This window comes from Oreochromis aureus, linkage group 4 (genome assembly GCF_013358895.1).
Source record: "Oreochromis aureus strain Israel breed Guangdong linkage group 4, ZZ_aureus, whole genome shotgun sequence".
Lineage (NCBI taxonomy): Eukaryota > Metazoa > Chordata > Actinopteri > Cichliformes > Cichlidae > Oreochromis > Oreochromis aureus.
In genome coordinates, this window is record NC_052945.1 from 37,007,849 (window position 1) to 37,022,799 (window position 14,951).

Sequence of the window (14,951 nt, forward strand, 5' to 3'; positions counted from 1 at the left end):
TGGGACAAAGTAACCGCTTCTCAATGAGTCATTAAAGTGAGGAACATTTGGAAAGCTCCAGGTGCAGCAACAACATATTAGTCGCTATTCTGTGAAGAACGATGCCTTTAGGCATAAATAGCAACTAATCTGGTGTTACACTTCAAGGCTAACATCAGCTGTAGTGTTTCAGCCTGCAAACAGTTTCCTGAGTGTTCTCTGTGCTTCCAGGGTTTTGGTGTTGGAGAATGGAGCGATGGCAGAATTTGACTCGCCCTCCAATCTCATCAGTCAGAGAGGTGCCTTTTACAAGATGGCCAAGGATTCTGGACTCGTCTGAAGCCGGGGAGTGTCGTTATGTCGGGCCTCCTGTCTCCTGCTGCAGAGAGCTGATGGTTTCCAATGAGAGGGACACAGTCCTACGTGCCAATGACCTTCTTTGCTTTGAAACTAGCAGCAGTTTTCATTGCACAAGAAGGCTGGGGCTGTTTATATAAAGAGAATATTACAACCAGCAGTGTGGGGTTTGTTTGTGTTGCCCTGATAAAGTTCATACCACATATCAAGATTACCACGTGAATATTAAAGCCTCCACATTTTTATGATGGGATAAAGAAGCCTGATCTGTGGGTCTGCTTCTTTTGTCCACACTGTCCACTGTTAAACTCCTCAACAATATGGTTTCATCATCATTATTTCAGTAATAAACACCAGTCAGTTACAGAAAATATCTCATACAAGCAGTAATTATGGAGCTGAGACACAGCTTGTTTGTACCCTGTGCTAGCATGCACAGGGTACAATGTAAGGAATCAGGAATGTTCTACTTGGACAGATTTCCAGTTTAACTTTTGTAACGGGAGGATGTGGGACATGGTGCGACCAGGCTGATTGGTCAGAATTAAACATCAATCACAAAGAAAATACAGACGCACAGCTGTTGTGCTGAAGTCACTGGACTGTTACTTCTCATTCAGCACTGATTATTTATTGTCTTTCAGTTACAGCTTTACATTGTGCTTTTGCTGAATGTGTTGGAGGCTTTATTCATGTAAGACATAGTTTTAGAGCTTATTTTGTATTTTGATTATTAAAACAAAGACTGCTGTTCTGTCTTTGGTACGCAGCCAAATCTGTCCTGCACTTTGCTTGCACTCGGTGTTCAGCGGTACGTCGCCTCTGATGGAGTCATCAGAAACAGGTCAACTATGGGATGTGGACAAACTGTTTGAATCTACATGTTGTGTATGTTTGGAAATGTATATACCTGCCTTACACAAATAAAATTAGACAATGGCAACAAATGAACCAAAACGTGTTAAATAGTGTATCTGTGACAGCAGTTTTCATGTTGCTTATGTTAAATGGCTTTGTGTGGTTGTTTGATGTGTGAAGTCCGTTTCTATGGTTTACAGTACAGAGCTTAGTTTTTAACACGTGTTAGGAATGTGCTGGTCCACTTTAGACACTCTGCACACAAACATTGGACTTTGTCTCAGCCACAGTGCAGTCTGTTATGTTTCAGTTATGCACACGGGTGGTGTTTTACCTCTGGTCTGCATACACACTGCTGACAAATTAAAAGTGTTGGTAGCCCAACACTTCTCTCCTTTGTTCGTGCGCCAACCCAACAACTAACCTGTGTGTTTAATATGAACATGTACGAATAGTCTGCTGGGTTTGTCATGTCACAGCAGTACCTGTTTTACTGAAGAGCCAGAAGGAGAAAAAATCCTAAGAAAAGGCAGCAAGGTTAGTATTTAAAAAAGAGGGAAATTATATTCTAAAGATATGAATAAGAAGAACCTCACAACACTGCTGTGGCCATACTGGATGGCATGTTCTTATCATGTCTGTTCACTCCAATGTGCTATCGCAGTCCAAAAACATGCATGGTTATCATCACAAGTGTAAATATGAGTGTTAGCCCTGCAGCCGGTGGATGACCTGTCCGGGCTTTTACACTATGGCAGCTGGGATAGACAGACACTGGATGGATGGGTGATGTTCAAAGCCAGCTGAGCCTGGATGTGCTGAAGAACTACTGTCTCCTTACTTTAGTAACAGGTGTTTTTACCTGAGGAGTTCTGCTTTTGCCAATTTCTAAACTTTGTCTGTGTTTTGGTACATTTGATGCTTCATATATGGAATCCATTTATGCAAACCTTTTAAAAGTAAAAGTGAGTTATGACAGTAAACATGTTCATGTTACTTTGATCTATAAGTTCGGTTTAGGGTAGCATACTTCAGACAGCTGTCTGTAAACCAGTCACAGCAGAAATGAATTAGTTGTTACAAAAAAGACACTTTTTTAAAAGCCAGTTTGAACTTCTATGTGTAAATGTGTAACAGTGTCATGATCACGGCACATCAAAGGCAACTTTAATGGTGTGTGGTAAACGATGTATGCGGCTCTTTTGTAGCACCTGCGATTCACTCGGTTTCCCATCATTCTTTGTGTCCGGTTTCAGGGGAGGGAAGATGGCGGTGACTGGTGGAACAGACCCGTTTTAAATACTGGTACGTATTTAAGCACCACAAAAAGCAGCATATATCTAATTTCGTGGTTTGATTGAATGTCTGACAAAGTAACAGCCAGTAGATGTGAAGCGGTGGCTTTGGCCTGAGACAGAAGGTCACCGGGATGAAGGGAACCCATCAACATACTCCTCTTCTTGCTAGGTGCGCTAAGCTAATTAGCTACATGGGTAACTGAAAATCTGCCGCCAGACATTTTTAGCGTCTGTTAGTAAATCGAGTGTGCGACCCGTGACAAACCCGCATTACACATAATGGAGTTAATGGTCAAAACGCAAGGCGGAAAGATGTTTTGTAAAGCAGCCAGCGCGCTGTCCAGGCACGAAAATCTAATGATAATGCTATCTGTGACAAGTACTGAGAAATAAAAGTCCCTAATATGGAAGCTAAACGTATTTTTCTTTTCTTTTACAAGTCAGAAATCACGTAAGCGTCCCAACAGAGAAGGAGAACGACGGTAATGTTTAATTCACCGTGTAAACAACAGAGACACAGTCATGTGCTGCGCAGTTTTTTTTAATGATTGTGTTCAATGAGTGTAGACTGAAAAATGTGTGTGTTGACCCGGTGTAAGGGTCGACTCCTCCGACGGCTGCCTTCAGCTGTCTCTCAGCTCACCCTGGTGAGAGCGCAGTGGGACTCAGTGGGCCCCCTCAGACTGGCTCTGGTCTTCTGTTTCATATGACTGGACTCCAAACTCTGATTACACTCCCGACTGCAGAAGCATGTTAACAGGCAGATGAACGTTTAGCTCTTTGTAACAACAATAATAATATCATTCAAATTCCTTCAGTCAGTCTTTTCTTTGTTTCGCTGTACTGTACTAAAGACATGCCCTCTCTTTGACAACACAATTGTAGAAACAGTCTAACCTCTGAGTATCCACCATGGTATTCATCATTTGTCACGATCGTAGGCTCTCCACGGAGCATTTCCACTTGGATTATATTGTAACGTAAAGTGACACATGTTCTTTTCTTTCTGCAAGGTTGGTTCCTGAGCCCTGTTTTCTGGTGTGACCTGCCACGCCCTAGGTGTCTCAGTATTACTTCCCTCTCTTTTTGACCCACCGGTATTTCTGGCTCATGGACTTGACTTTGGCAACAGGCTTCAGAAGGAGGCCTGGTGCCTCCTCTTCCCCAGGTGGAGTTGAAGAGACCTCAAAGAGCCCTCCTTCCTACTCACCTTCATTGTCTGCATCATCTCCTTCAACCAGTCCATCTTCACCATTGTCTACATCCTCCTCTATGTGTGCCAACACATCAGTTTATCCAAGCCGTGTAAAAAGCCAGTTCAATGGAACAGAGAGAGCCAGGGTTTCCTCCACTTCTGCCTCTCTAGCTACGCAGTCTCTCTCTAAACCTACATGCAGTACCACCTCCTCAGATTGTTTGCCTCACACTTTAATGCAACAAAGTGCTGACTGTGAAAAACAGGAGAGGAAAAGGGTGATGTACAATCCTTTCAATCCAAATAATGGAGCTAGAGAAGGAACAGAGATGAAGGAGGTGGGGGAAGGAGAGAAATACGATCCTTTTGACCCCACTGGTTCCCCAGCATCAGATGTTGATGATGAGAGTGGCAAAGCAAGGATCCTGAAGAGAAACACTATGAGAGAAGAAAAGGAGAAGGTGGAGGAACCTCCAGATTCCACGGACGCCTTCACTGACCTTCCAAGCGCCTGTCTGAGCACTCAGCTCCCTCTGAGGAGGAGGGTGGACTGCAGCACCATGAAAGCTGATTCAGATCACTCTGAGATAGAGGAGGGCGAGATAGTTGGAGCCATTGAAAGAGATGGAAGCACTAAGAGACCTGTAGAGGAAACCCTCCCCCTAAGTTCTCCCAGCATCTCCTTCTTTGGGTCAAAGCCAGAGCGAATCTTCCGAGTGCTAGATGGGGATGGCTTTGTGTCTGTTTGCACAGAGGGCAGCTGGGAAGTAGACACTGAGCTCAAGGATGAGCCTGTGGTAGGAGTAGAGGATCTGAGAAGGAAGCTGGTCAGCAGAAGGAAGGAACGATATCTCTCCTTTCCTGCTTCTTCACCCTGCTCCCCCCAGCTGCCACCGCCACCACCACCACCGCCTCCTTCTCATCCTCCAACCTCTACATCCTCATCCCCTTTAACGCCTCCTGAAGATCAGGGCGGCAAAAACTCGAAGGGCCACAGCCAACAAAAAAGCAAAGATAGAAAAGACGGAGAAAAGGAGATTAGAAGAAAAAAGAGAAGGAAAGGCAAAGAGTGGGGTCAGGAGTTGAACAAGAAAAAGGCGCAAAAGATGGGCAAAGAGGATAAAGGAAGAAGGAGCAGCAGGAGCAGCAGTCGGAAGAGGAAGAAAAGATGGCACAGCAGCCCAGAGACTTCACGGTCCTGCAATTCTTCAAGAAGAGATGCCCACACCAGATGGTCGTTTTCCAGCCTGTCTGAAGAAAGACACAAAGAGAGGGAAAGGGATAAACACAGGAGCCGGACTGGAGATCGGGACAGAGACAGAGGGAGGGAACACAATCGTATCAGTAGCCACAGACGAGATGGACGGGATGAAGATTTTAGCTCCAGAAAGAGGGAGAAGGAAAGGAAGGGAAAACATCATTCAAGGAGCAGAGAGCGAGGCATTTCAGAGAGGTCCAAAAGAAGCAGGGAAAAGAGAGAAGGCAATAGAGATAGGGAACGGGACAGGGATAGGAGACGAGATGGTCGTCCCGTCGTACCTCCGTCCATCCAAGACCTCAGTGGGTCTGACCTCTTCGCTATTAAGCGAACCATTACGGTCACAACCACCACAACGACCACCACCGTTCCCGGGTCTCCGAGACTTACCCCATCCTCTCCTGGGAGGGCCACAAAGGACTCCGACAAGCCCCGTAAAAAGAAGAGAAAATGGCATTCAGCTGGAGAGGCGGAGAACCAAGGTAGTTGTCAGAGCCGATCGCAGTCGCTCTCGCCTCCCAGGTATCACAGCTATGAGTCAGACCGCTATTCAGACAAACTGGAGATTGATGTGTTGTCTTTGGATGGTGAAGCTTTGGACTCAGACTACCCATCTTTGGAGGACACGCCCCCTGCTGCTCTGCCTCCAGAGGCTCCCGTCCCCAGCCCTAAAGCTACAGCTACGCCCAAGACTGGACATGAACCCAAAAAGAAATCTCGCACATTAAAGAAAATTGCCCGCTCTGAAGCTTCGGCGTCTGCCAGTACAGCCAAAAGCAAATGCCTCTCTTCACTGATGGTCTCTTCCGGATCTGCCTCTGTTTCGCCTGGCTTCCCCTCAGCAAAGCGAACCAGGAAGATCAAAAAAGACAAAGACCGGGACAAAGAGAGCAGAAAAGACACAAGTCGATCTGGGAAGTCCAAGAAAGAAGGTGGTGCTAGTCAGAAAGGTAAGCTTCAGTCTAAAGTTTCGGTTCTGGTGCGCGAAGGCGTAAGCAGTACCACGGGGTCTTCGGTTGGCTCTGGAAAACTGAACATGGACCTTCTCGGCCCAGGTGGTGCAGCAGGGAGTACTGGGGGGTCTGTGGTGGGTGGCTCAATTGCAGTAGTCTTCTGCAGGGACAATGAAAGCAGGTCACCTTTTCTGAAACCTTGTTCAGAGCCACTGTCACTGGGTGGGCGGAGTAAAGACCTGGTCAGTATGGGAAAGCGCAGCAGTCTGTCCGCACCGCCATCATCGCTGACCGGTCCTGCAGGATTGAAATCCAAGAAAGCAAAACCCAGCTCCATTACATCCACTTCCTCCTCCGCTTCCTCCCCTTCATCTTCTCTGGTAACCAAGCGGCGGCGCCGCCAGGCCAAGAAGACGAGAGAAAAGGCCGAAGCAGTGGGGTTGACCGCTGGAGGCAGCAACCAAACTAAAGCTATGTCCGAAGCCTGGGGTGGGGGCGTCTCCTTAGATGTTCAGTCAGGCGTTGGAGATGGGAGCAAGTCAGTCAGTCCACATACTGGCCAAGCTGGCCCCGCACCCTGCTCTTCCTCCTCGTCCACATCCTCCTCCACTAGTGTGCTCCCACCATCCTCGTCACCTCCTCAGACCCCTCCGCCACCTGTTGCACCATCGTTGCGGGACGCCAGGGAGTCTTCACCAGACTCTCAAACTGTAGACAGCAGCTGTAAGACTCCGGATCCTTCTTTCCTAACTGAGGACTGTCCAAAACAGCCTAGTCCTACACAACCAGCATCCAGTCCTTCCAACCTGGCCACCTCACAAGGAGCTGGTCTCAGCAGCGCCCCACCCACAGCCAAGCTGCCAAGTCAGGATGATCTGTCAAAATCTCTGGGCTCGCCTTCTTCCTTGTCCTCAACCGTCTGTGGTCTCCCTTCCCTGGCTCTGCCTCTGTCTTCTTCTGACCCATCCTCATCTGTGTCCTCTTCATCTGCCGGTAAGCCGCCTCCGCCTCCTCCTCCCCCTCCAGCTCCTGCACCCACTCTTCCTTGGAGTCTCCAGACTGGGGTGGACTGTACAACCGGAGGTGTCTTAGCATGTAAGTTCCCTCTCCCTATGCAGAGAAGACATGTTATTCAAACACAGAAACTAAGCTATTAGCATTGTGCACAGCTGGGTATTTAGTGAGTCACTGGGCAGTTTGGGCCCGTGCAGAGTTTGGTCACATGGTCTCTCCTATTTGAACCAGATTCTCACTAACAGGGTTTTGCTGTTACTAGCATTTCTTCACATCGACCTAAGTGTATGAGATTACTGAAGTAGTTCTTAGTGTTGTGGAGAAAATGAAGGAAGAGTTACTGCGCCAGCATTTCACTCACATTTGCACTTAAACATCATCAGAACACTTTATTAATGCTGTTGGACATTTTACAGTAACTTACAGAATAATCAAAATAGATGTGTGCACTGTAAAATGTACAGAGGGAGCATGTGTGACAAAGTGGCGACCAGAAGAGCTTTAGGTTTGACAGCAGCAGCGCTTCTTTACATAACAGCAACCAAAACAAAGTCCTTCACGAGACAACCTATCAGAAGGCTCCGTTTTTGAAAGGGGCGGGGGGGGGTAAACTAAGGACAAGTTCAAATTTTCCGCATGCTGCTGGTCACTGTCGGAGTATTTTCCAGGTTTCTGGTAAAGTGTAGACTGACAGTTGCTGTCCCAGTACAGCTTGTGTCCAAGGGGAGCACAGGCTGTGCAGCGCTATTTTAAGCTTTTAGACGATCATATGATTCTATCTATAGTTTTAAAGATCATGCTGCCCTGTTATAAAACATGAATGTGTATGTTTGTCAGTCTGTTTCCCTAAACAGTCTCTGTTGTTTCTCACAGTGACTGCTCTGCTCTTCAAAATGGAAGAGGCCAATATCGCCAGCAGAGCCAAAGCACAAGAGTTCATTCAAGCAACCAGCCAGGTGACACTCAGTGGAGCTTCATTCATCTGCAGGGGGAGGAACATTTTAGTGCATGTTCTTAGGAGGAGGCTACACAGGCTACGTCCACACTAATGCGTTTTCGTTTGAAAACGCATCGTTTTCTCTCCGTTTTGGCCTCCCGTCCACACTGAGATGGCGTTTTCCCCGAGGAAAAACGCAGCGTTTTGAAAACGCTTTCGAAAATGCATACATTTCAAAACGGAGCTGCCCCGTCACAGTGTGGACACTCGAAAACGCAGGCTTTCTAAAACGATGACGCATTTTAGTCATGTGATGCAGTCATGTGACTAATTAAACAAAGATAGCGGAGTGCATTATACAGCAGTTGTTCTGATTGCTCTCAATTTTGACAGCCCTAAAAAAGATCAATATCAGTTTGTACATGCTCCAGATAGCTTTTCTTCAAATTCTCTAATTCTCACTCGCTTATGCGCAGGACTGGAATGTAAGCGTTTTGGACCGATTCAATGTGGACGCACAACTCTGTGAAAACGACTGAAAACGCTAGTGTGGACGCGGAGCGTTTTCAGACGAAAACGCCGTTTTCAAATCTATCCAGGCTAGTGTGGACGTAGCCACAGTCAGTCCTGAAAGACACTGCATGCACACATAGACAGAAGCAGTGGCGGAGGAACGCAGAGTGGCAGAGTTTGAAATATTACTCTTTCTGGATCACAAAATAAAAATACCATTCTTATAAATTTACCATTCAAACACCATTCTGAAACTTCAAATATCTGCTCGATTTATCAAGACATCACATATTTGCAAACGTTTTTCGGAGATGCCTGTTACGCACCAGCTGACCCGGTGGTCAAGGCGCGGCTCCCGGCACATCATTTTCAAACCCCCCGTGGTCTTTCGCTACTCAGGTTAAACATAATATATAAGTCACTTAGACCAGCGATCCCCAACCTTTTTTGGACCACGGAACAGTTTAATGTCAGACAATATTTTCACAGACCGGCCTTAACGTGTCATGGATAAATACAACAAAATAAAATGATATGACCAAAACAAAAACTGTGGTATTTTGTAAATATAATAATCAACGCAAATTCACTGTGTAATTTTGTAACTTTATTAGAATTGTCCTCCTGAAACGCGCCAACAACATTGAGAGTAACATCCTCCTCTCTGCCCCTTAATGCTCTTTGGTCAATATGGTAACGCCTAAATATTTATTTCAAAATAAGACACACAACTACAAAACAAATGTGAAGTACATGAAAATATATAATTCACCATAATGCTAAATCAATGAGAGCCCTGTGCTTGTTTCTCTGCAACGAACGTAATGATGGACAATGGGGGACGATGACACCCGAGGTGTGCCCTCTCACCACATATCCAAACCGACATCATGACCAGCAGCTTTTACAGCTGTGGCTCCAGCAAACATCAGCTGATACTAGAAATTAATATTAAATTAACTCTAACAGCAGCTGATCAAGCTTAAACGTGCTGCTGCTGTTCCGCTGGTTTCCTCTTTCTGGCGCAAAGTGGGCGATAAACAAACAAGAGAGACGGGACTTGCAACAGAAATACCGATGAGCTGATCATTGATCAGTTTCATGATTGAAGTAGCAGCAGGAGAGGGAGGGAGAGAAGAAGAGGCAGCTGCAGCAAAGACGCAGAATAACTCCAGCTTTGTGTCTTTGTTTCATTCTAGCTGAAGTACGGGACAAATCGTGTTCCTTTTCCACTCAATACGGATGTATTGTAATTGGTCCAGCCCAGAGTTGATCATGACCATCTTTCATTGTTTATACCGTTACAAAAACAAACAAACAAACAAACATAAAAATGAAAAATCAGTCCAGCTATGCAGTCAGCTGGTGGGTAACAGGCATCTCCGAAAACATTAGAGTGATGTCTTGGTAAATCAAGCAGATATTTGAAGTTTACACAGCTACGTTCTCGCCTGAAAATATCTTAAAAGTTTATTTTGTGATCCAGAAAGATTAATATTTCAAACTCCGCAATCAATTTTGTTCACTCAAAATAAATTTCTCCTCAAAATGCAACACTTGCACCTGCAAATGTTTTTTTTTTTTACGTGTGCTCAGAATAGTGGCACAAAAATAACGCCATAGACACACACACAGACAGACACACACACAGACAGACACACACAGACACAGACACGCACACACAGACACATACATAGACAGACAGACACACACAGACGGACACACACAGACGGACACACACAGACAGACACGCACACACAGACACGCACACATACAGACAGACACGCACACACACGCACACACAGACACGCACACACACACACACACACACACAGACACACACACACACACGCACACACAGACACACACAGACACATACACACAGACACGCACACACAGACACACACACACACACACACACAGACACATACAGACAGACACGCACACACGCGCACACACACGCACACACACACAGACACACACACACAGACACGCACACACAGACACACACGCACACACAGACGCACACACACACACAGACACATACAGACAGACACGCACACGCACACACACACAGACACACACACACACATACACACAGACACATACACAGACACACACACACAGACACACACAGACACACATACAGACAGACACGCACACACAGACACACGCACAGACAGACACACACACACAGTGCTAGAGGGGGACCTTGCTGTGTATATGGGAGCTGCAGGCTCCTCTGTGTGTTGAAATGATGATCCTGTTATTGTTTGAATGACCGTGAATTCGTTTATCTCCTTTCTCACGTGCAGATGCTCTCACAGGCCAATCAGAACCAGTCCCAGCTCACTCCTTCGGCGTCCTCTTCCTCTTCATCCTTACAGATTCCTCCCCCTCCCTCTCTCCCCCCACCTCCTGGACTGAGCCCAGCCCAGTTCATTCTGCATGGCTCCCTCCCATTGGTTAGCTGCACTAAAACTCCACCTTCACACCTGCACCCTTCAATAGGTGGTGGATGCGCTCAGACTCCACCCTCCATCGTACCTGTGGGGATGACGGGTGTGTCTGGGAGTTCTAGTGACACTGGATGGGACAATGAGAGCAAAGACCCGGATAAGGTAAACTGGAACTGTGTTGTTTGTTTGTTTTTGTGGGTTCCTTTATTTAACATGATGCTTACCTGAACTGCACAGTACCTGAAGAAGCTGCACACACAGGAGCGGGCAGTAGAGGAGGTCAAGCTGGCGATCAAGCCTTACTATCAACGCAAAGACATCAACAAGGAAGAATACAAAGACATCCTCAGGAAAGCAGTGCATAAGGTGAGCCTTCACACACAAATCCAACCACATACTGTTTTATATATCACATGGCTCATGTTGACTTTGCACTTTGCAGCTTAAAGTTTACAGTGTGGCTAAAACATGCAGTATTTCTACAATAAAACTATGATGTTTCCACTGAGATCCTGGTACCATGCCTTTGGGTAATGCATTAACAAATAAATGCAATAATATACATTCAGTGAATTGGTCTTTATCAGTAAAATAATATGAAATAAGAATAATAAAGACAAATATATGGATATTGACATTATTAGCATAGTTTATTTGCATTAGTCTCAGATTAGCTTGGATTCATTGACACTGGCACTAGTCTCTTCTTCTTCTGATTTCCCTATAAGCGCACACCTGAACACATCTGCACACACCTGAGCACATCCTCGCACATCTGCACACAGCCTCACACATCGTTACACATCTGCACACAACCTCACACATCGTTACACATCTGCACACAGCCTCAGTGGCCAGGGAAGGTGAGGTGAAATGATAAGGTTGCTGACATCAGGTTTTTTAATCACAAGAGCAGTAAAAGCATCCTGGCAACTCTTACAGAGAACGTAAGAACAAAGAATCACCATCTGTACATTTCATTTATGCAGACTCACATGAAACACAGTCACACTCTGCAAACATACAAAGGAACGCTGTTGGTGCCATGGGCGTGAACTACTTTGTAACTGCTGACCCTTTGCTGTTAGCTTTCTCTTTGCTATGCTAGCTATCAGCTGCCAAGCAGTGCCCTGCTGCTGTGTAGTGCACCTGAGTGGATTGTCCTGCTCTTTCATTGGAGCTTTTATGATGGGATTGGACCAGCATCTGGTCAAAATGTCTGAACTGTGCGTCCATAAATGAAGTTATGTTCTTGTGTTCTGAATTGTTACTGACTGTTTAATCACACTGTGTCTTTATCTTAGATCTGCCACAGCCGCACTGGAGAAATCAACCCAGTCAAAGTCAGCAACCTTGTGAAGCTGTATGTTCAGCGCTACAGATACTTCCGTAAACACGGGCGCAAAATGGACGAGGAAGAAAGGGATGACAGGGAGCCAGGAGCACTGCATCCCTCTGCCTAATACAAGACTTTTGGGTGGGGGTGGGGGTGTTCCACCTTTGCCACAATCTGCTCAGTACGTGAGCAGTTCACTGATTGTCATTGCCTAATTTTATTGTTTCCATACCTTCCCTTGTCTATACTTTCATGTAGAAGTATGTATCCTCATCGCTGTAATCATGTTGTAAATATTCCTTTCCAAATGTATCATGAACACAAGGTTCAGTAAGTAGATCCTGTCTAGACACTCGTGTGAGCTAGTACAGTCCCGTATTGAACCCTGCAATAAATCCTACCTTTGTCAAGGGTCTAGTGCTTAGTTGTTGTTGGTTGGATTTGTTAGAAGTGTCTCAATGGTGGGACTAATTACAGGACCTTTTTTAATAGTATTGAATTAAATGTTTATGATGATGATCTACCCCACCTCTCCTTTATATCAACATCCAAACTGAGAGGAGATGTAATACCCAGCTGCACACCAAAAGGAGTTAAACAATACTAAACAGAAGAACTGCGTGTCCCCCGTGTCCCTGTGTCTTTACAGGCAGCACGTAGGCTGTTGGTCACTGCTGATTTCTCACTTCTTTTATTGTGTATTCTGTGCATGTTACTGAGAATGACAGTTATACTCAGCCTCTTTATAAAATGACCAACACACTATAAATGTTACTTAACACTGGTAAACATTGTATTATTTATTTTGTCTGCTTTCTGTCAGTTGTTTCTGTTCATAGAGAGACTGTTCAGGATTTTCTCGACGCGTCTACCACAGCTGTAGCTGCTGCTGTCACAGGCTAGACCAGTTTAACCACCCTGAGACTGGGTAGGGTCCTTCTAAGGCTGCAGCCCCTGAACTTGGACACAGCCTGTAGACTAAACTATAATAATATAACAGACTGTATATAAATACAAACTCTGGCCAGCTGTGTCGATCAGTTATCTACTTTGGCCCCAGCTGTTCCTAATAAACTCTACATGATGGTCCCAGGTGACCTTCGTTACATAAATGTACATACAACCCACTAACACATCACTTTCCAAATTGAATTCATGTCCAGAGATGAGACACAGGCAGACTAGGCTAACAGGTTTGATGTTACAACACTAGTCAAATATTACTGTGTAATATTTGTCCAAAACACATTTCTTTGTTATGGAATAAAATGAATTCTAAAGTCATAACCAGTAGGAGTGGCAATTTCTAGAACTTCATGTGTATAATTGGACATTTCTTACCAGCGTAAACTAAAAATAAATACACAAAACCATTTCATTTAGTTTACTGGTTTATTTGCAAGACACAAGAACGTGAAACCCTGAAAGTTACAAATGTAACGTGCATGAAATGGGAGGTAAACGCGCCAGACCTGATGAAGTCAAGCTGCCTGTAGGCTGGGGCGCTTGGCCACAAGGGGGCAGTAGTTGGCTGGAAACTGGTTTTACGGTATTTTAATGGTCAAGAGCAACAAGAATGACGAACTGTTTCATAACAGGTGTCGAACTCCAGGCCTCGAGGGCCGGTGTCCTGCAGGTTTTAGATGTGTCGTTGATCCAGCACAGCTGATTAAATGGCTAAATGACCTCCTCAACATGTCCCGAAGTTCTCCAGAGGCCTGGTAATGAACTCATCATGTGATTCAGGTGTGTAGACCCAGGGTGAGATCTACAACCTGCAGGACACCGGCTCTCGAGGCCTGGAGTTCCCCACCCCTGGTTTTAAATGTAGCCACACAAACGGAATATCCGGTGTTTATTTCCTGGTTTGGCGGAAGCGTTTATCACACATCTGTTTGACCGTCTCCAGCTCATCTGGAAGGCACGTGCCGTGCCGTGCCAGGCTAGGTGTCCGTGACAGAACGGGAGCGCGCACGGGGCAGGGAGCGCGGATCCACATGACTCCGCCTCCACTGCAACAACTAAACGTGGAAGTAGTGAGTTTTACTGAAACAGTGAAACACGAGTGTCGTGGGTTACAGCAGGATACCTACCATACATCCTGTTTACTGCACGTGACTGTGACCATCGGTCCACTACCAGCCATTTCATTTGGTACAAATCCACTCTTCCACGTTTGCGTGGGTTTCCTTCTGAGCACACGCAGCTCTGTGCACCACCTGTTCACGCCGTGTTTACGTCCCTCCTACGTTACTACGATCAAGTACGAGTCCGCTAACTTTATTCTCAAAATGATCAACAATGTGTTTTCCTTCTGTGGCCCTAATAAAATAATAAAGTTATTATTTTATTAATGTACAATACAAATGAATTATTGCCAGTTTGCCTTGAAACAACTGTAATCTGTATATTTTGACTTGATTTTTAAAGTAGCTCTAATATTCCGTCGTAGCTTCGTATCTTCATAAGAACCAAAACAATCCAGTTATTTTGGACTTTTTCTGGAACAACAATCGCTTTGGCGCATACACTATAAAGAATGTGAAGAGTCAGAGGGTGTGCGTCTTTCTTTTCATAAATTAATGCCGACTCAAAGCTTCTTTTTTTATTAGCAAAATCAACATACAAACAAAATGCACCATATTATACATTCAGAAAATATAAACTTCTTACCAATTAGCAACCTTTGTACAAAGAAAAAAAAAGATATAAAGACGGGGTCATAAAAGTTAACAGAGTATTAACTCACTAAATCAAAATCTTCCAAAAAGGAAACAAAAAAAGCAGCCTTTTT

At 45.2% G+C, this 14,951-nt stretch overlaps 2 protein-coding genes across 3 annotated transcripts in view; both read left to right on the forward strand.

Moving 5' to 3' along the window:
• Window positions 1–1,291, forward strand: part of abcc1 (ATP-binding cassette, sub-family C (CFTR/MRP), member 1) — a 56,250-nt gene extending 54,959 nt beyond the window's left edge. For both annotated transcript variants that reach the window (XM_039611198.1, XM_031755796.2), the window contains exon 31: window positions 211–1,291. In XM_039611198.1, the coding sequence (XP_039467132.1) occupies window positions 211–319 (109 nt within the window). In that variant the 3' untranslated portion in view covers window positions 320–1,291. The remainder of the gene's footprint in view (window positions 1–210) is intronic.
• Window positions 1,292–2,370: 1,079 nt separating this feature from the next.
• scaf1 (SR-related CTD-associated factor 1) lies at window positions 2,371–12,946 on the forward strand. The gene is made up of 6 exons (XM_031755802.2): window positions 2,371–2,499; window positions 3,506–6,993; window positions 7,786–7,868; window positions 10,678–10,983; window positions 11,059–11,187; window positions 12,126–12,946. Exons 2-6 carry the CDS (start codon window positions 3,603–3,605, stop codon window positions 12,282–12,284), a joined length of 4,068 nt encoding a protein of 1,355 aa, XP_031611662.2. The 5' UTR covers window positions 2,371–2,499; window positions 3,506–3,602; the 3' UTR covers window positions 12,285–12,946.
• The last annotated feature ends 2,005 nt before the right edge of the window (window positions 12,947–14,951 follow it).

Excerpts from the sequence above, each read along its gene's own strand:
- scaf1 (XM_031755802.2), top strand. The coding sequence starts at position 3,603 with ATGGACTTGACTTTGGCAACAGGCTTCAGAAGGAGGCCTGGTGCCTCC. Across the intron at positions 7,869-10,677 it reads TCATTCAAGCAACCAGCCAG|ATGCTCTCACAGGCCAATCA; the intron begins GTGACACTCAGT and ends TCTCACGTGCAG. Across the intron at positions 10,984-11,058 it reads AGAGCAAAGACCCGGATAAG|TACCTGAAGAAGCTGCACAC; the intron begins GTAAACTGGAAC and ends TGAACTGCACAG.